Genomic DNA, 21,789 nt, shown 5'->3' with positions numbered 1-21,789 from the left:
GAATCTCACATTTAGTTCGAAGTCAGCACCCAGTGTTTTCAGATATAGAAAAAATTAAGTTTTAGGAAAAAAATCTCTGCTACTTATTTAGTGTTAAATATATAAAATTCAGCTTCCTCACTTTGTGTCTAAGTGAGATGATGGATGTTCACTAAACACTGTGGTCCTCATTTCATGATGTATGTAAGTCTAATCACCATGCTGCATACCTTAAACTTCAACAGTGCTGTAAGTCAATTATAGCTCAATAAAAGTGGAAGAAAAAAAAATTCAGCTTCCATTTATTGCCTAAGGTATTAATTAGTTCTACAGAAGGGATTTATTGAAACAGGGCTCTAGTCTGATTACCAAAGACTAACCCACTCCATTCATCAATGTCTTAAAATAGCTTTAATTCCTATGTGATTTACTCTTTTATTTATTCCCACTGCTCTTCTCATCCAATCTAATTGAGGGGTTAGATAAACCTCAAGTCTAATCCCATTTCTGCCATCCACTCACATCATCATTTTTGAGGAAAACAGAAGCTCTGAAGTCATGGATTGTCTTGTAAATTAACACGAGATAAGGGATGCTAAACACCAGCACAAAAGTATCTAATAAATCAAGTGTTGAATAAATATTTTTTGAATTAGTATTTTATTGATAATCTTGTCTTTTCCTTTCTAGACCATCTTGGTCTCCCTCTTCCCGATCTTCATTGCTAGACCTCAACAAAGCCTGGAGCATTCCTGGAGCAACAACCCCAGTTACACCAGGTGTCATCAACATGGGTCCCCAACTCTACCACACCTACTGCAGATCCACTGTCGTCTCTGTTCTCTCTTCCTACTCTCACAGATTATGGTGCTGGTGGTGGCAACAGCAGGAATCACATTTATTTATTAAAAAATAAATATTTTTATTTCATGTCTACTATGTCTGAAGCAGAGAACCATAGCTTTGGTTATTATTCATTTAATCTTTCCCAAAATCCTTGGCATCTTATTTCAGAAAACGGGACTCAAACAGGTGTTGGTTTTTTAAATTGAGGCATAAAAACACATAACAAAATTTAACCATCTTAAATCATACGCAAATACAGAGTACAGTAGTGTTAACTACATGCACATTATTGTGCAACACATCTCTAGAACATTTTCCTCTTGCAAAACTGAATCTCTGTAACACGGAACAACAACTTTCTTTTCCCCACCTCCCAGCCCCTGGCAACCAACACTCTACTTTTAAAAGTTTGACCACTTTACTTATAAATGGAACCATGCAGTATTTATCGTCTTGTGTCAAACATGTATTTTTACATGGACAGATTATATTCTAAATGTTTGTAGTTTGTTTGTTTTGAAAATTTTCTCCCAAGAAAGGATATCAAAATGATGATAATGTCTCCAGGCTAGCTAACAAAGGTATACTTAATCTGCTAATGCTATTAAAAGAAGAGTGGCAACAGTGGGAAAGAAGGGCTTTATAGGCAGGGAGCAGAGGAGGTGGCAGCAGCCACTAAAATAAACTGTCTTTTCTAAGCTAAATATTTATAGGCTAAGGACTTCCTATATATAGACAGCAACAAAACAGAATTTCTTGACATTAGAAGAAATATTATGCAAAACTTAATTATATTGTCAATAAAAGTTTTCCTTGCTTAGTTCATTTTAGAGATGTTTTTGCTATATCAAAGGTAACCTCTGTTCAGAGAAACAAATTTGTTAATCCCTCATCTAAATATTCTTCAAAAGAAATGTGACAGATGAGATAAAGTGAACTTATAATAAACAGCATGAAATACTATAGAAAATGGAATAGGCAGGACATCTATTTAAGGAGTGTACCTGTTACACTTTAAATAGAGTGGTATAGATGGCCAGGCAAATAGCACCTTCCATACCTGTACAAAAACTTTCTGGAGTAGTCCACGACGTTCTGCTAGAGGTAGCTCATTCTGTGCACCTCCAACTGCCTCAGGCACATGTGGAAGGTCAAAAAACAGATATAAACATTTAACCAGGGTGGAAGGCACTGACATCGTTGTCATGCAGTCCACGGTTTTCTGGAAAACAAACCGATAAATAAGTGAATAGACAGATAGACAGATAGACATAACTGTACTTGGTGTAGCTAAGTAAGCTCAAATTTTAAGCCAGAAAATTATATATCAAAATAACTTTTTAAATGCCTGAAAAAAAATTAAAATGACTCCATGCTGACAAATACGTATTTCCTATTTGGACAAATTTGCTGTAACCAAATATTGAGAAGTTTGTTATTTAGTAAGGTATTTATTAGGTTGACTATTAAGAGGCAGCATGTTACAAAGAACATAAACTTAAGGATTTAGAAAAGATTTTAACCATGAACTTATTAGGCAAACTAATTTTGTTAGACCTCACCTTTCTCTCCTATAAAATGGATATAATAGTACATATCGCTTAGGGTTAATATGAGGATTATATAACAAATGCAAAGATACACTGAGTACTAAACTATATATTAGTAGTTGCTTTACTATCACTTTTATTTTTATTGTAGATTCTTAGGGTTAGAAGGGCACTTGAAGGATATAGCCATCACTGACACAAAAAAATTTCTACATTATTTTCAAAGATTACTAAAGGAAGAAATTTTAGACATTCTTATGGTGAACATTTCAGCACTGTTAAGAAATATGCTATAATAATTATAAAAATCTTTCCATGGTACAGTTTGGAACAGAAAGTTCTTCCATGCTGGAGATCAACAGGTTAGCATCATCTGTTGATCTGTTTATTAATTTTGACATTAAACATTTCCTGAATGCCTAGGGTATGTCAGTCAGTGTGTTGGGAGCTCAGCATGCAATGATGAAGGATCCCTGCCCTTCAGAAGACTGTAGTCTAGAGCAGAAGCAGGTTTGTTAATAACTATGATTTAATCTCTTATGTGTAACAATGGTAGTACATTCAGGCTAATATAAAAGGGAATGATCACCACTGGCAGGAGTAGAATGGAAAAGTGTCGGAATTAAAACAAGAGGGGAAAGATCACCTGGAAGATACACAGGAGTTTAGGCCACATGGTACAGAATGTTTCAGGAACCTGAGTCCAAAACTGCTGACTCCTGAAAAGCCACAATAATAATGTCTAATCTTTAATGAGTGTTTATTATATAACAGGCATAAAGCTAAGCACTTTAAATACATGCTCTCACCTATTTCTCAAGTCATCCCTACAAGGTAGATTTTATTACTATATGCTCCTTACTTTACAAATGGAGCAACTGAGGCTCATCACTTATATACCCTGTCTGGGGTTAGAGAGCGGGTTAAGTGGCCCATGGTTTATACATGCTCAATGACCTATGCGTGTGGTCTCCCATTTTACTTTTACTTTTATTTTGCTGGGATTGGAGACCCAATGAAGTGTTACAAAGGAGTTATAGAATCAGATTTTAGACAATTAGCTGGTGATAGTAGACCATAGATTAAAGAGCAGGAAGGCGAGAGCAATTAGGAAACTAGTACCGAAAACTGTAAGAACGGCCGGGCTTGAACTAATGCAGTAGCCGGGTGACAGGGAGGAGAGAGCGCCTAAGGAACAATCCTTTCCAAGATCTGGCCCCTTTCTACATATCCACTATCATTTCCCTCTTCTAATACTCAAAAGCTCTCTGCAGTTCTCATCTACCATTTATTGTTTCTAGACACCCCATGTCTCCATCTGACTCTCAATTTAAACGTCTGTTCATGCCTGAAACTTTCTTTAATTCCTCATCTTTCTTCCTACCCTCACCTACAAAATGTACAACTCCATTTCTATTTTCATAGTACTACATATAGCCCATTATTGCATTTTATGGTATTATCTTCATCCACTTCATCTCTGTCATCTACATGTTGATTCAGGACCATGTTTTTGTCATCTCTATCTCACTACTGCCAACAGAAGATAGCATGCAAACAAGAAAGTCAGCTCAAAACATAACACTGGGGCTTCCCTGGTGGTGCAGTGGTTGAGAGTCTGCCTGCCGATGCAGGGGACACAGGTTTGTGCCCTGGTCCAGGAAGATCCCACATGCCGCGGAGCGGCTGGGCCCGTAAGCCATGGCCGCTGAGCCTGCATGTCCGGGGCCTGTGCTCCGCAACGGGAGAAGCCACAACAGTGAGAGGCCCGCGTACCGCAAAAAAAAACCACAAAAAAACATAACACTGAATTTTCTTTTTAAAATGTCTTTTTCCAGTTAGACTATTACTAGCTATCCCTTCATATTAAGCAAAATGATATGATTTTTCATTTTCATCTTATAACGGATAGATTAAAAGTACAACTGGGTATCCAAACCGGTAATCGGCAACATTTGTAATTTTTTTAAGTGATTCTTTTCTCCTGATTCTTTTCTCCTGATTCTTTTCTTATGCTTTTAAATTGGTCTATCCATTTGTGCACATTTAAGTTAATACACATTTACTGATTTTCTACCATGTTCTAGGTGTTATGGTATGACACAGTCTATGCTCACAAGAGAGAAAGAAAAATAGTGCATCTACAGAAAACATGAATAAAACTTAGAAATATTCCAATTAAACACTATTATTTTATGTATTATTCTAAGCCAAACCAAACTTTGGTACAGTAACGTAGAGGCATTTATAGTTACTATCGATAGCAAGTAGAATTGGTATTTTGATAGTCACTTGATATGGCCATAGATACATGAAAACAATGGTCTACTTTAGGACTATCTGAAGGTTACTTAGTACTTAGGGTGAATAAACATCTCCATTTGCCCAGGACTGAGGGGTTTCCTGGGATGTGGGCCTTCTATGCCAAAACTCAGATAGTCCCAGGTAAATCAGTACAAGTTGGTCTTATTCGTTTTCTGATTTAAAAAACAAAACGTAACACAATATTGTAAATCAACTATACTCCAATATAAAATAAAAATTTAAAATATAATAAAATAAATAAAAAACAAAACGAAACAAAAACCCAGCAAATTAAAAAGGAAACAGGCCATTCCAAAGAAAAAAAATTCTAGTGCTGCTTACTTTAGGCTAGTAACTGGTTTCAGGATATGGTTACTAAGAAATGTGCACTGTTTCTCCTGTGGCCTGTCACAGTAGTATGATTGGTGTCACATTTACTTTTGTAAATTCCATGAGGTATTTGAAAGCCCATAGTAATTTAGACAATAGTCATTCTCAAGATTCGTGTGGACTTTGAAGGTAATTATACTCTGGATTTTAGAAGGCTGAATAAACTTCCTTCATCCCCAAGACATCACAGGTCACAAATCGGGTATTCAAACAGCACATAAATGACTACATGCCATATGTATCATGACAGATGCTTAAACCTGATTTAAAGGGAAAAAAAGCAATCTCCAGAAAAAATCAAGTAGGAAGGAAATATGTATTATCCTGAAAATGACAATATCTCCTTATTTTGCATAAAAGTTAGAAAAATTTTAAAGTATTTTCCATGTCACTTATTCCTTATTAGCTAAGTGACCTTAGATGAATCTTAGATGACTCTTCCAAGTCAAAGTTTCCCTAACATGGGTTACAGAAATGCAGTTCCTGGGCTACTTCCCTCCAGCCACAGGTAGCCCATCTTTTTGCCCAGTGTGCTGTACAAATGGTACCATGCTCTATGTGTGCTATGATGTGACAAAGATGGAAAACACTGTTCTAATTTAAGCATTTCCTCATGTGTAAAATGGAAACATTAACCTCCTTATAGAGATGTTGTGAGAAGCATGAAATAATGTGTAAGAAGAATTAGAAGAATACACAGGTTATCATAAAATCTTATTTGGATATGATGATAAATTTAATTTCACAAAATCCCAAGAGGATAAAAAGACGCTTCAAACATGAAAGCCAAGAACTTACCTGACCAGAGGATGCTAACAAATTAATTGTCGTCAGAAGCATCCAACCTCTACTGGCTTCTTCACTCTGATTGATTTCCAAGAATTGGACTATGGCCCGACTTGCAGCCTCTATAAAACCAAAGGAAAGTCATTAGGTGGAGAGAAATCAAGTACAAAATATGTTAAAGAGAGCAATGTTTTAATGGTATATGTAGATGTCATCATATCAATACAGAAATGTAAAAGTCAACCTATATATTTTAGGAAAAGGTACGTCACAAACTAGTCAAAAAGAGTCATGGAACAGGGGAAATTTGAGTTAAACCTGCCTGTAAAACAAGTCTCTCTAGAAACTGGGAGGGAGGGATGGAAACAGAGAGATTAGGCACACTGTATTAAAACAAAAGTGTGGCTAGAGGAATGATCAAGAGGAACAACTGTAATAACATAGGGTTCACATTCTAGAAGAGCATATGCTGAGAATTAGAGTCTAATATCAATAGTAGTGACAGAAAATGCCTACTTACGAAGGAAGGTAAGCTAAGGGCTGTCTGTATTTGACTCTTTGGGCAAGAGGGAGCAAATGTAGTTTCTTGAGCAAAGTAGATGTTGAAAGGATTATTTTAAGACTATTAATTTAGAGTGATGTGTATGACAAACTTTAAGGGCAAAGAGATTGATGGGGGAAACAAATTAAGAGGTTGGCTCAGTGATACACACAAGGGGTGACCTGAACAGCTGACATTAGGAAGAGATAAACAGTGAGGGAGTCATTCATAGAACTGTAGTGTTGGAAGAATCTTTGAAAGTCAACTTAGTTGATTATGTTTTTAAGGATAAGGGAAAATGGATAAATCCTTAACCATGCATTTAATTTTATCAGCACAGAGTTCATCAATTTTTACATTGTAATAGTAGATGAATTAAAGTCAGAAAATAAGTCCAATCTGTTCACTGTAAACCAACATGTTAAGTTACTAAACGTATACTTAACACACGTCATAAAGACACAGGATGTAGAATAGAATTTAGGTTACTTTAGAGGTATTCTTTCCTTTAAGACATTTAAGACAATCAAGATAAAAGTGTTTTATTCAATAATTGAATGATACAAAACTTACACATGATACTGTGCTGGACATATTTCATCTTTATATACTTCCATTTGAAAGAACATGTTAAAGGAAAATTTTTTAAGATACCTTATTTTTACTGAGTCTTAACTGTACAACAAGCACTGTTTTTTTTTTTGCGGTACGTGGGCCTCTCACTGTTGTGGCGTCTCCCGTTGCGGAGCACAGGCTCCGGACGCGCAGGCTCAGCGGCCATGGCTCACGGGCCTAGCTGCTCCACGGCATGTGGGATCTTCCCGGACCGGGGCACGATCCCACGTCTCCTGCATCGGCAGGTGGACTCTCAACCCACTGCGCCACCAGGGAAGCCCAACAAACACTGTTTTAAGTGCTTGCAGATTCAACTCATTTAATCTTTATGTAGAACCCTGTAAGTTATTTTCTATTCTTAGACCCCTTATTATAATATAAATTGAGAAATGGAGAGGATAAGTAATTTGCCTAGAATCAGGGACAGAACTTATATTCAAATCCAGCCTGCTTAGCCTGTAAAAGATAGTGATAAAAAAATTTTACTGGAAAAGAGAAGTCAACAGAACCCTGGCTTACTTCGGGTATTCAGTATCTGGTAAATGTTGAAATTACTGTATTCATGCTCACTGATTTTACAGTCTCTTGCCCCTCTCTAGAAAACAAACACCGTGGGAGCAGACTTTGTCAGCCTTGTTCAGAGCTGATCCCCAGTACGGAGCACATCACTGGCAATAAGTGGGCACTCAATAAACATCTGTTAAATGAGTGAATAAATCAACCCAGGGAGATCAAAGAAGGACACATTGAATTCAACTTCTCAAGAACATCAGGTTTGCATTTATTATGGGTAACAGAGATTCCTGAAAGTTTTGAAAGGGGAGTAATACAAAGAAAGCAATGTTCAAGGCTGATTAAATAGAGAAAGAAGAAAACAAATAAAAGAATGCCATTGAGAAACCATCTTTAGCAACCATGGTTTAAGATCATTGGCAAAAACTAACCTGCAAATTTTTCCTGCAAGCCTACAATGGACCCCAGCCATTTGCTATATAACACGAGCAGTCTTTCCTTGATAGTAATTAAACGCTCATGTAAGGAAAACAGCTCCTTACCAGTTGGCTAAAATTCTTAATCAAAGGCTGACATGCTATGTTTTCATTTCCTAGGCTTCTTCGTAACCAGGCGACTTTGGTTTGAAATTGTGCATTTCCAATTTCGTAACTCAACATCTTAAAAAAAAACACCTGCAGTCTTCAAATTGCTTTATTTTACAATTACACAAATGTAATGAAATTCTATTTCATTAAAAAAAGAAACATTGATTGGTAAATCAACTGATCAATACCACCTATGTCTCTCACAGAGGGAAAAAAATATTTTGAAGAACTAAGCCTACTTTAAAAGATAAACAAATTTATCTCCCTGGTAGAGAATCTAGAAACCTACAGATAAGACACATTTTGAGTGACTCCAGATTCCACCCATAGTACTTAACACTTTTAACATTAAAAGAAGTTTGGACAAATATGTTTTTTCACTGCTATTCAACAAGTTGCCAATTATGAACAATGAATGCCAATGGTTATTTTGAGAACCAAAACACCAAAAATGTACTCTTGGTTTGAAACAGTTCCATATATCTATCTGATCAATGGCATTTACAAAAGTGTGTGGTTTCTTTCGTTTTGGTTGACAATGAACATTAAGATATTCCTCAAGATAAGAAAAGACAATGTATTTTCAAAAATGTCCTATTTGTTATTAAACATTACAACAGTTCAGTAGATTGCTGAGCTGATTAAATGAGATAATACGTATGAAAATAAACCTTGAAAAGGATCAAGACAGTATAATTATTAATGGTGTCCCTTTAACAATTTTACCAACTTAATAATAACAACTGCTCTTTTTGAGAAGAAGATAGGGACTTCAGTTACATCAGCAATAATGTATAATTATGTTATCTGGCTTTGAATTACAGGTGCACACAAAGAAGTCTTGACAATAGTTGTGGCTGAATAATACAGGAGAGATTGGAAACTCTCATTGATAAAATAGACTATCTTTACATATCAAACATATTCAGAAGAACTATTTTACTTTCACCTACTAATTTCAGTAGGTTGCCATACAAAACAACTTGATGGGATCTCCGAGTTTTCATTTTAAATAAATCAAGAAGCTCATTGTAAAAGTATGTAACATTTAGTGCTATCTTTAAAAAGTTATGTAGACAACATATTAAATCTCCATAAACCACAGAATTTCTTAAAACTTTGAAAAACGCTCCTAGTCAAAAAATAGAGCATTATGATCTTTTATTTTCACCAATTTTTAACAAATACAAATTTAAAGACTGATTTAACTTAAGATTATAATAAAAAGAACATATTAATATCAGCCCATCTTGAGAGTTGCCAATCATTTTGATTTAAGCTTTAGCTTTCATGCTGCATTACAGTACACACAGTTAGGCCAAAAAATGCAGAAATGAAGTTAGTAGAGCTCATTATTAGATTAAATAAGAATATGTAGACGGTTTTAAAGGAAATGTTAAGTTCCCAGTCTACACTGAGAGAGTGTAAGTAAATTCAATTAGACTGCATTCAGAACAACCAGAACACAAAACGTGTTAATAATAAGTGTAATACAATATTTTTTCCTTTTGCAAAGTCCATTTAAAGCATAGTCATTTTCAAACTTATGCTTCAGGATGATAATGTGAGACACATCAATAGTACTATTACACTTTGTTCATTAACGAAGAAACCAAGCCCTAAACGCCCATTCCCACCCCTCCCTTCCAAAAAAAACCACTTCCACGTTAGTGAGAAAAATAGTATTAGGACTCATAGCTTCCATGCTTCTTTCAATTTGATAATATATCATCACACCTTGGGAATGAAATTACCTGAAGGTGTTGTGGCTTTGAAATCCTTGGAGGACAGCGGGGCACACTGTTTTTCTGTTTAAAAAGAAAGGCTGGGTTGTCTAACTGGGGATTCACTACATTATACTAATCCCACCACAAGATGCTGCACCAGGTGCCAACTGTGGTCAGCATCATTTGGCTTCTCTATCACTGGCCGCTGCCCAGTGGGCATTACAGCACTGGGCTTAACAGTGGTACCTAGCATGCAGCAAAGTCATTAACAATAAACTGAAGATACTATTTTTACACAGGTGGGAATTTTCTCTTTCAATGACGTAAAATCGACCATGTGACTGACCTTAGAATTAAACAGACTGCATGGCTGAACTTAACAAATAACTAGAAGAGATAGGGAAAAGTCTTAAGCCATGTCCTGTACACAATATGGCTACAAAATTATATATTTTTTCAAATTAGTTGAAAGTCACTATAGATTTTTAACAAAACCACAGGGAGGCTATAACCAAGAGAATTAAGAGAGACAGAGAGAAGAGCACTACTGTATTACAAATCAGCCCATGTACCCACTTTGCACATTGACCTACCTAAAATTTTCCATTTTTACTAACTTCTGATGGATAGATTTAAACAATATAATTGCCAATAAGCATGGTTCCTACTGAGATATCTACAATGAATGTTAGAAGTGATCTGGTAAAAAGACTTGATATGTGAATGGTGATTAGGTAACAAACAAAGTAAGTATTTCACACCGAATTCAGAGGAGCTCTGGAAAAATAATCTTTCTCTGATGCACAACAGATAGAGCCAATTTTCAAAAGAATAATAGAGGACTCATTCCACCTGCTTCTTTTTGGAGAAAAATTATGTTCATGTAAATCATAACAAAAATTACTTTCAATGAAAACTTCCTATAAAATAAAAGGTTATGTGAGGTATTGAAAGCAGCCAAACTCATAGAAGCAGAAAGTGGAACGGTGGTTGCCAAAGGTTGAGAGGAGGAAGAAATGGAAAGTTGCTGATAAATGTGTATAAAGTTACAGTTGTGTAATATGAAAAAGTTCTAGAGATCTACTGTACAACACTGTACTTACAATTTACTGTACTGTACATGTAAAAGTTTGTTAAGAGGGCAGATCTAATGTTAGTGTTTTTACCACAATAGAAATCAATTGATCAATCGGAAAACTAGAATGGGATATGCAAGAAGAAAGATGATTCAGGATGTACCTAGATCCTCAACATCTAGAATTTTTTACTAGAAAAATCAAAATATCAAAAAATCTCCATGAAAGTACTTTTGATAACAGCACTGATCAAAAGAAACTTCCAATGTTCAAAACTAAAAATGAAAGAAGAGAACAAGGATTCCAAAGGCCAGAGTTCTTCAAGGCTGACAGAGGAGACACTCCAAAACTATGCTTTTCTCTCTTAAACATCAGTAAGCTGGCTTTTCTAACACTCTTCTAACTCTTAAAGCATAATGGGGTAGGGGGGAGCACAGAGAAATCCTATGTCAAAATCAGTAAAAAATTTTTTGAGCACCTAATCTGTGACAAGCATTCTTTTACAGGGGTGAACACAAGAGACAATAACATTAAATAAGTAAATAAACAAGGTACTTTCAGATGACACCAAACCTCTAAAGGAAGTATTTAAGGTGACTGAATAAATACTCACTGGTGTGGAGATACAGGATAAAAGATCTATATTTGAGATAGGGTGATTTGGAAAGGTTTCTCTTGTGGAGGTAAAACTTACACAAAATTGAATTGAATCTCACTGGATTCTGAAGTTAACGAATTTCAAAAGTTTAAAACTAAAACTTACATGGAATCACATGATATGAAAAAATGTATCTTAAAATACCTGGCAAACAGTATGTCACCAATGGAAGAAGGAAGGGCACAAGGGGCTCCCTCTATGTTTGCAACTTCCTGTGAGTCCATAAATATTTCAAAATAGAAAGTTTAAAAAAAAAAAAAACTTATGTAACTATTATTGTAATTAACAATGAGACATCTCCTCCATTTAAGATACTCTTCATTATTTCCCTATGGATATAAAACTGTAAAGAGATTTAGGAAAACAAATCTCCAATGTAGAAAAATGTTTTTCTACAAACATGCAGATTAGGTATTCATAAAGACAGCAACAGTGAACAGAGTATAAATAAGCTTTGGAATTTTTTTTCTAATCTAGGGCTGTCACTCAAAAAAGAAAATGCAATGACAGGAGTCAACATGTGACAAAGAAATTTCCCTTCATACTACCTATTTAAAATAGCTAAAAAGGCATAAAACACAGAAATCTTATATTTAAGACAAACTTTTCACTTGTATAGGAACAACTGAAATCAATAAAGATAAAAAAAGGATGCAATCCCATTCTGGTGGAGAAGGGAAAAGACAGGAAGTTTACCTTAAACTATCTTGACCATCTCTCACCAGACTTGCTTCAAGGACTACAAATATAATTAAAACTGCCTCATTTTAAAATCCATACATCAATTCATATAATGTACAGCTTCTGATTAAGAGATTTTGTCCTCAATCTAAAAATACTTTAATGGCTGTTGCTCCAAAGACTCCATAATGGGTCCCCCGTTAAAGATGGAAGGTTGAGCACATGCATTTATCTCTTCTCTGTCCTGAAACCTCACTGCTATAAACTGAATTGTGCCCCCCCAGAATTCATATTTGAAGCCTTAGTTCCTAATGTGATGGTATTTGGAGATGGAGCCTTTGGGAGGTAATTGGGTTTAGATGAGGTCATGAGGGTGTGCCCCTCATAATGGGATTAATGCCCTTATAAGAAGAGACACCAGAGAGCTCTCTCTCCTGGAGGTGAGGCCACATTGAGAAGGTGCCATCTGCAAGCCAGGAAGAGAGATCTCACCAGAAACCAATCATGCTGGCACCATGCTCTTAGAATTTCAGCCTCTAGAATTGTGAAAAAAAATTCCTGTTTTATACTGGTCTATGATATTTTTGTTATGGCAGTCCAAGCAGACTAATACACCCACTAAAATTGTTGTTTAAGGATTTTTTTTAAAAAATCATAAACCCATAAGTACAAAGAAAATAGGAAAGGTGAAAACAACAACGTTTTGGATACTAAAACAGCAGAGAAATTAGTGGGAACTGATTTAGCAGACTCTAGAATCTTAAAGCAAGTACAAGGAAAACACAAAAAAGCAGCTAACTACAACACAACCTCCAAGAGGCTCAGGAATTGGTGGCACTAAGTACCTTTAGAAGCAGAAGTAAATGTGGGACTGTACACAGAAGGACTGGTGAAGTCTGTGTAAGAGCAGCTAGACCCCCAGATCCTCACTACTGTGTGGGTAGTAGACTAGAGATTTATTCACTAAAAAGAAAAACAGAGGATGTTTGGATTGGGGTGGAGGGGGGACAATGACATTAAACCAGGCACAGTTGTGGGCTCATCATGAAGATAAAATAGAAGCTTATGTATTGATACTAAATGTTGAGGGTCCTCAGACACTGGCTTCTAAAATGTTCAGAGTCAGACATATACTGTCTAAGTAAACACTGGACATTCCTCTCTGGGGACTCTGTCTAGCTCAAGGGAAAGATGGTCAACAGAATGGCTCAGCAAAATGACCCTAGGCTGAGGCCCAGGCAAGCTCCAGCCACAATTACAAAGCTACCCAGCAACTTTCCAAGATTCCATTCTTATACAGCAGTAGAGGGCCAAGGATGAGACACGGGAGGACATTCTCCAATATAAAAGAGACAAAAATAAAGTAACAAAAAAGACTACCTGAAAGAAACAGACTGTGGAGGAAGATAAAAATCTGAAAAGAAATTTTAAAAAAAGAAAAGAAAAAGAAACCTCAGAGAGTTAAGAGAAGCCATGAAAGGAAAGCAAAAGACATCAATAAAAAAGAAAAAAAAATCTCTTAGAAATTAAAAGTATCGTGTCACAAATGGGGGAAAAAAAAAAAAAACCCATGGAAGGAATATATGGTAAAACCAAAAAGCTCTCCTAGCAAAGAGAGTAAAAAAGCAAAGACAGAAAATAAGAGAGGAAAGATAAGAAAATGAGAGGGACAGTCTTAGGGGTACACGTGATAAGAAAGAGAAAACAGAAGGGAGGATATTATTATATAAACAATTCACAAACCTTTCTCAAAATTAAAGGATATGAATTTCCAGACTAAACAGGTCCAGTGAGTACTCAGCATAATGAATAAAAATAGGTCCACTCCAAGGCATGTTATCATGAAATTTTAGAAGAGGAGGGCCAACGAGAGGTTGGTTTTATAAAACACACACACAAACACACACAATACAGGTCACAGAGAAAGAATGGAGAATTTAGGTAGCTTCAGACTTCTTACTAGGAGTATAGGAATCTAAAATATGATGGAGAAATTATTTTTAAATTCTGAAATAAAATGATTTCCAATCTAGGACCTTATATCCACCGAAAGGAGGATAAATGTAATGCGAGCTGAGAGATTTTCCAAAATAACCTTGGGAGTTCAACCTAGGCTGCCTGGAGAAGGACCCACTGACCATGTTCCCAGAGGTGCTGCACCCAAGCTTAATTTTCTATGACACGCGTAGCTTCCACTCCCTGTGGGAGGGCCTGTAGCTTCCCCTGAGCCCCCAAGTCTCCTGGAACTAAACAGTTAGCATTCTCAAACAACTCCTAGAAACATCCAATAAGAACTCAGATTCAGTACTCAAACAGCTTAGATCACAAACGGTGTTTCTTCACCATTATGATTGCATTCATGCTCTGGGTGGGGAATATCCCAAGCACACTTCTGTGAGATAACGAGGGTGATGGATCTGTGCCTTCTTTTCTCTTGTTGAAGCCTGGTTCTACAAGTTCCCCTTTCTGCAATAAAGCCATCCTGTATGATGTGATAAAGTTTGTTCTAAGCCCTGTACCTGAAAGCTTGTCACCTTCCATGGTTAAGGGGAAGGAACTCATTTTATATAACAAGAGTCAAAGGAATTTTCACTCACAGATTTCTAATTTTTTTTTTTTTTTGGTGATACGCGGGCCTCTCACTGTTGTGGCCTCTCCCGTTGCGGAGCACAGGCTCCAGACGCGCAGGCTCAGTGGCCATGGCTCACAGACCCAGCCACTCCGCGGCATGTGGGATCTTCCCGGACCGGGGCACGAACCCATGTCCCCTGCATCGGCAGGTGGACTCTCAACCACTGCGCCACCAGGGAAGCCCTCACTCACAGATTTCTAAAAACAAATACAAAATCCAAAAACCAAAATAATAACTGCCCTGCATCCTTTTTCAGGAGGCTGCTGGAAAAAATATTTTACCAAAAATGAGGAAGTTAATTTGAGAAAAAAGATGACATGAGATTTTGGAAACAGAGACTCTATCCCAAAGAAGTGGAAAAACATCCCAGGATGAACTGAGTGAAGATGAAAAAGTGACAGTTGTCCAGCTGGCCTAGAGAGCAACTACTACAGATTAAAGCAGAACAGAAGGTTCTGGAAGAGCTATTTGCAAGAAGATGAAACTGACAGAATATCTGATGTCTTCAATGATATTGGAGGAAATTCAGAAAAACAGAGGAGTAGGGGAAGAATGCATAATGAAAATGTAGAAAACTAGTTTTTTTTAAAAAAGGCAATTATTAACTCTGATTGATAAAGGGGGAGAAGTTTTCAAGAAAGAAAGAGTAATCAGAGTATATCATATGGCTCATCTTTGTATAATGTTTTCAGTCACAATAATATAATGAATACTGATCTAATCAAATTATGATAGAATGATATGGGGATATAGAAGTGAGAATCTGTGGGATAGTGGTGAGCTTAAAAGTCTCACTTCTCTTGTGGTAAGCCTGGAGATGGTATCTAAATATGAAAAATCAAGGGCACACAGTATAAGCACATTAGTTAGAGACACAGAGGTAAATATCAAAAAAAGTTAAGAGACGTAAAAAGTCAGTGTATCTTAGGAGTGCAAAATGAGGATGAACCAGGATGATGGAAGGGAGATAATGTTTTTAATAAACCTATAAACTATTTGACCCTTAAAACCATGCACCTATATACTTTTAAAACTAAAAGTAAAAACTAAATTAAAAAATAGGATTATAGGGCTTCCCTGGTGGCGCAGGGGTTGAGAGTCTGCCTGCTGATGCAGGGGACACGGGTTCGTGCCTGGGTCCGGGAAAATCCCACATGCCGCGGAGCGGCTGGGCCCGTGAGCCATGGCCGCTGAGCCTGCGCGTCCGGAGCCTGTGCTCCGCAACGGGAGAGGCCACAACAGTGAGAGGCCCACGTACCGCAAAAAAAAAAAAAGTATTATATAACAAAGGCATTACCGTTACAATTGGAAAGATAATAATTCAATGGGTGGAAACGATAAGTGATTTTTCAAAGAGACACTAGAAACAAAACTTAAATTATTGATTTCTTGGTCTAATGCTTCAGTAGGAAAGCTATCACTCAACCACTAAAAACCAAAGCAACAAGATAAAAATTAAGATAAAATCCTTCAAACATATTGCTAATTTAGAAAATGAGTAATGGTAATTAAAATCAAAAAATTTTATTTTAATCTTGATTAAATGGGATGATACTTTATGAAGTTTAAAATTACCTAATTATGAATAAGAATAGTTATTCAGGCAGCATTTATAAAAGGCCTACTGTGTAAAGCACTGTGGTAAATAAAGACTGTAGGTTAGACAAAGACTCATAAATAGTTTATGGTCTAATAGAAAGATAAAGATACATATATAAACACCACTCGTGAAGCTGAGTAGTTAAGAAGAGAAAACTTTTCCTTTGATTAAGGAAATCAAGAAACATTCTATCTAGGAAGTGTGACTTAATCCAAGCTGAGAAGATTTAGATGTACTAAGACGGGGGGAGATGCTCCTTCCTGAATGAAGCATCACAAGGATAGAAAAAAGAGCACAGAAATGTCTGGGACTATAAGTAACTCATGATTTGGTTGAAATATAGAAAAAGGAAACAAGAAATTAAAAAGGGTATGCAAAAATGGTGGGTATATATATGTATTTCCAGGTCCTGAGTTTGTGTTGAATGTCATGCTAGGAATTTGGATTTTGTTCAGAAGGAAACAGAGTGCTGTTAAAAGGGTTAGGTCAGGGGTGGTAGTGGTCCAAGGAAAGTAGCCTTGGGTAGAACTACTCCACTTGAGAGTAAAAGGTGCTGACAGTAAGAATATGACAGTAAGAATGGGAATGGGGACTGGTACTGAAATCCATGTGCTTAAAATCAGGTCAATTTTTTGTTAGATTTCGACACCACTTTTACCAAACTGTCCATTCAAATAAATCAGTTTTTGCTGGTTTCTGTAAAAATACCTGTGGATTTGTTTGATGCTCTCCTTCGAATTTCTGTCACCATCAGTCGTGAGACTTGTGTTGTGAACTGCAGAAGATCAGAAAATTTTTCTGTCATTGTATTTGGCGGAGCATTTCCAAAAACCTGTGATGAGAAAAACAATTTTAATACAGCATTGTCAACTTTTTTCTTTCATTATGTGCTTTTCAAAGTGTGGTATGACTTGAAAATCAAATAAAAGAAAGTATGCTTGCATAGTTACTTCGATCTGAATAAGTTTAAAACATATCTCTTTCAATAAATGCCATCTAACCACATTTTCTTATACATGTAAAATAATTTGTTGAATGAATAATTAAATAAACAAAATCTAAAAGCCAAAGACCAGTTATCTATAAAATTTAAATCAAACTTACTAATAAACTTTAGAAAATATAATGTAAATATATTTTCTAAAGTTTATATTTAGAAAATAAATATAAACTTCTAAAGTTTATAAATATAAACTTTATATAAACTTTATATTTATAAATAAATATAAAGTTATAAAAAATATAAACTTCTAAACTTTATATTTAGAAAATATAATGGTAAAAGCAGGGACTTATCTAATGCTAAGTCCTGGGCTGAATACAGAATTTACTAAACTCATCTTATACCTCAGAATTTCTGAATTCTCACCATAATAATTCCCAAAACAAGACTTAACAAAAAGACTAGAATAAAAATGAATGAAAGGGTCATGAAATACACTTGTCTTTACAAAAATCTACACTAGATGAACTTTAGAATAAATCATTCTTAAACTGGCATAGGTTCAGCAAAGAGAATGAAAAAACTAAAACCTGGACAGACTGTCATAGGAAAAGAAATAGTATATTATAATAGCGATATAACTGGATGCATCCTGGAATATTGTTTTAAAAATATTTTTTATAGTGGGACATCCCTGGTGGCACAGTGGATAAGACTCCATGCTCCCAATGCAGGTGGCCTGGGCTTGATCCCTGGTCAGGGAACTAGATTCCACATACATGCTGCAACTAAGAGTTCACATGGGGCAACTAAGGAGCCAGCAAGCCGCACTTAAGAAGTCTGCCTGCCACAACTAAGGAGCCGGTGAGCCGCAACTAAGGAGCCCACCTGCTGCAACTAAGACCCAGCGCAACCAAATAAATATTTTTTTAAAAAAATGTTCTTTATAGCTAAAAGAGAATTCTGTGTCTCCTAAAACTATTATGATAGCCCTCTACTGTAATATTAACTAAACAATATTTTATATTCTTGTCATCTGTTCAAATGTCACTGCAAAGGGAGGAAACGTATCTTACCCGTCATTGTGTTCCTTGCCAAGCTAGCACCCTGCCTTTTACAGGGATGTTCCCTGAATATGGCTGTTTGTTTGTATGCTGCCTGCCCCCACAACCAAATTCTAGAAAATGTTTAGGTAGCATGCAAGGACACAAATTATAATATGAGAATATAAACAAAAAGTAAGAACAAAACCAATCAAATAATAAAACCAAGGCTAGGGAGGTAGACTGGGGAAAAAAAGTCTATATTTGCCATATTTAGTCATGAATTTTGGCTCAAACATACAGGAGAGAAAACCTCATGAACTACATGGTTCTCAATGTCCTTAGGTAAGGAAAACATATATTTAACGAAGTACCTCTATTCTTCATACCATAATGTAAAGATTTTCTTCCAAGGATCCTATTAAAAGGATACAACTTATAATATCCTTCTAATAGGAATGTTTCTTACATTCTTACAATAGACAACATGTTTCTTACAATCACCCTCAAATTGAGCTGAAAGTATCAAACAAATGATAAATCAGTTCTACAGGTTATACTTTTAGCCAGGTAGTCTGTTCTTTAACTTGACACACAATTTTAAATTATCTCAAAGAACAAACAAACTGTTCTTTTCAGGAACTCCTCAATAAATTGTTTTTCTGCTGAGATTTTGATAAATGTTATGTGCTTACAGTTAACCTATGTCGCCTGCTAAATACCCATAGTCTTTAATAAACAAATTGGAGATAGATTAGAAATTGAGAAGCCTCAATTTTAAATTTGAGCATACTTTCAAGGAGGAGAGATTTTACCCGTCACTCTCTCTTGAAGTTTTTATTAAATAATTTGTGTCTTAGAAAAATAAAAAGAATGGCCAATTTATTGACCAAATTTATCTCACAGACTTAAAAAGTATGCCCAGTAAGCACAGCCCTGTAAGACTACATTGATATCAAACCAAAGCAATTTGGTTACTAAAATCAACCTCGCTTGAAGTTCACAGTTGATTATGACAAAGTTTATTCATTCCTTTCTTTCCTCCTTTTTTAATTTTTTGGTCCATATAAAAATAACATATTGCAACTCAAAGTGCATCTTTTAAAATAAACCATCAACTATCTTTATCAAATAAAATATCTACACCATTTGGTTTCTAGTGAGGAAGGACACATGCTTGAATAGCCATTCTACTTCCACCCAGAGATGAGTATGTAACTGCCTAATGAAGGTGTTTACAAAGCAATTGTATATTTTGCCCAGGCAATTATTAAGCCTTTTGACAAACTGATTTAAAGTAGATAAGTATTCCTATTATTCAGAATATACTGATGTATATTTTGCTCCTAAGAATTATTAAGCACTATGTTATCCTAAGAGTAAGACAACTTCATAAAATAAATAGCTCTTTTCTTAGCATAAATGTATGGTTATTCAAGCAGTCTTCACGCTGGGTGGATAATACACTGTTAAAAATGCAACTAACTTTTCATACAAATCCTGATATTTACAGCTTTATTTTCATAAGGAAATTTTTTTCAAAAGCTGTGTTGCTTGAATTGACCAAGCCAAATGTTACAGAAAAAGGACCATGTCCTACTTGCTAATCTGAAATGAACTACTGCTTCTTTAACGTAAACAATCTTTAATCTAGTGATCCAACACTACTGATTGATTCACTCTTTCATTTATTCACTCATAAATATTTACTGGTCTACTATATATGCCAGGCAATATTTGGAACCTTGAATACAAAAGTAAATAAAGAACTGTGAATACAAAGGCAAATAAAGCAAATATAATTCCAGTTTTCACGGAATGTACATTTTAGCACAGGAGACAAAAGTTAAGCTATTTTAAAAATGAAAATTATGTTGGATAGTGATGCATTATAAAGGAAGTAAACAGGGTAACTGAAAGGGAATGCCTGGAGTGAGAAAAGGTTATCAGAAACGCTCTCTGAGATGACACTGACCCAGAAGGATGATACTGAATAATGAAAAAAGGTCACAATTCAAACAGCCAAGGAACGAGGGTTCTGGGCAGTGAGAAGAACTGTGCTAAGACCGTGGGCAAGAGATTGGGAGCTTGAGAGATCAAAAGGCGTGGGTGAAGCTGGAGTGTTTCCAATGAGAGGGGAAATGCAGCAAGAAAAGGCTGGAGAAGTACAGGGACTAAAACATGTATCTGGCATTTTAGATAATACTGAATGTGTAAGGCAGTAAAGAAAAGAGATTTTTTGGTGACTGACTTCAACAATTAAATCTAAAAATATTAGGTATGTATTCACCACCTTCCACAAATAGTGGGAAATGGTGCTTCAATCATGCATGTAAATGTGCACCACAGAGGATGGAGCACAGAGCTGGGATTCACCTTCCCACCCACAGGGACTCTGGTCAAAATTTTCTGGTTCTTAGTTCCCTCATCTGTTAAAGGGGAGAGTTGAGCAAGAGAACTGGTCGGTAATACACTCAACTCAGAGGGATGATTCTATGATAGACATGTGACATTCATTACCCAGATGAAAAAAACAGTGCTGAGGAACAAAAAGCCTTTTAGCAAACTTAATAAAAATAACAACAATTATCATATAATGAGGCTTTACAGTGTGCCTAGCACTATTCAAATACTTGACATAATGTCATTCGAATCTCATGAAATCCTACACATTACTCCCATTTTTCAGAAAAAGAAATTAAGGGTTAGAGAAGGTAGATGCCAGGAGGTGGTGGAGACAGAATTCAAAACTAGGTCTGATTCCAAGCTGTGCTCTTAGTCACCCAGTAATATACTGCCTGAATTAAACTTTGCAGGAACCCTATCACTATACCTTTGCACAGTGTTCACCTTGCGAGGGAATTAGCACAGCTCAACTTGTTTTTAGAAGGGTCATTTTAAATATCCACCTAAATAAATTTCAGAAAATTTCCTGGCTGCTCCTCAACTAAAATATTTTTGGTATACTCAGGGGGAACAAATGAATGGTGTTGTATAATGGCATGCAGGAAGCAGCGGCTCAATATATATTTGTTACCAAATGAAGCTATTCAGTAAAATTTTATTAAATATTAGTAAAAGAGAGGTAGGAATTTTTACAAAGTTTTCTAAAATGGTGTCTTTTTCCCCCTAAATATACGTAATATCTAAAATTAAGTTACAGAGTATATGAATAATTTGATATATCTAACAGATTTTGAAAATTGACAGTGAAGATGTAATTGCATTTACCAATTAATATAAATCATTACATTAACACTTACAGTCTTCTTGTTCTAAGGACCACGAACTTGCAGGAGAAGAAAATGAGAAGGCGTA

At 35.8% G+C, this 21,789-nt stretch overlaps 1 protein-coding gene across 1 annotated transcript in view; it reads right to left on the bottom strand.

Annotated features, from left to right (window-relative positions):
• WDFY3 (WD repeat and FYVE domain containing 3) overlaps window positions 1-21,789 on the bottom strand; it is a 264,325-nt gene that overhangs the window by 148,236 nt on the left and 94,300 nt on the right. Inside the window, exons 7-9 of the mRNA XM_060147888.1 lie at window positions 17,194-17,317; window positions 5,868-5,977; window positions 1,886-2,047 (exon numbers count right to left, since the gene is read on the bottom strand). Of these exons, the coding sequence (XP_060003871.1) occupies window positions 1,886-2,047; window positions 5,868-5,977; window positions 17,194-17,317 (396 nt within the window). The remainder of the gene's footprint in view (window positions 1-1,885; window positions 2,048-5,867; window positions 5,978-17,193; window positions 17,318-21,789) is intronic.

Source organism: Lagenorhynchus albirostris, chromosome 4, assembly GCF_949774975.1.
Source record: "Lagenorhynchus albirostris chromosome 4, mLagAlb1.1, whole genome shotgun sequence".
Lineage (NCBI taxonomy): Eukaryota > Metazoa > Chordata > Mammalia > Artiodactyla > Delphinidae > Lagenorhynchus > Lagenorhynchus albirostris.
Note: the sequence above shows the minus strand (reverse complement) of the source record. Positions and strands in the feature narration are given on the sequence as shown.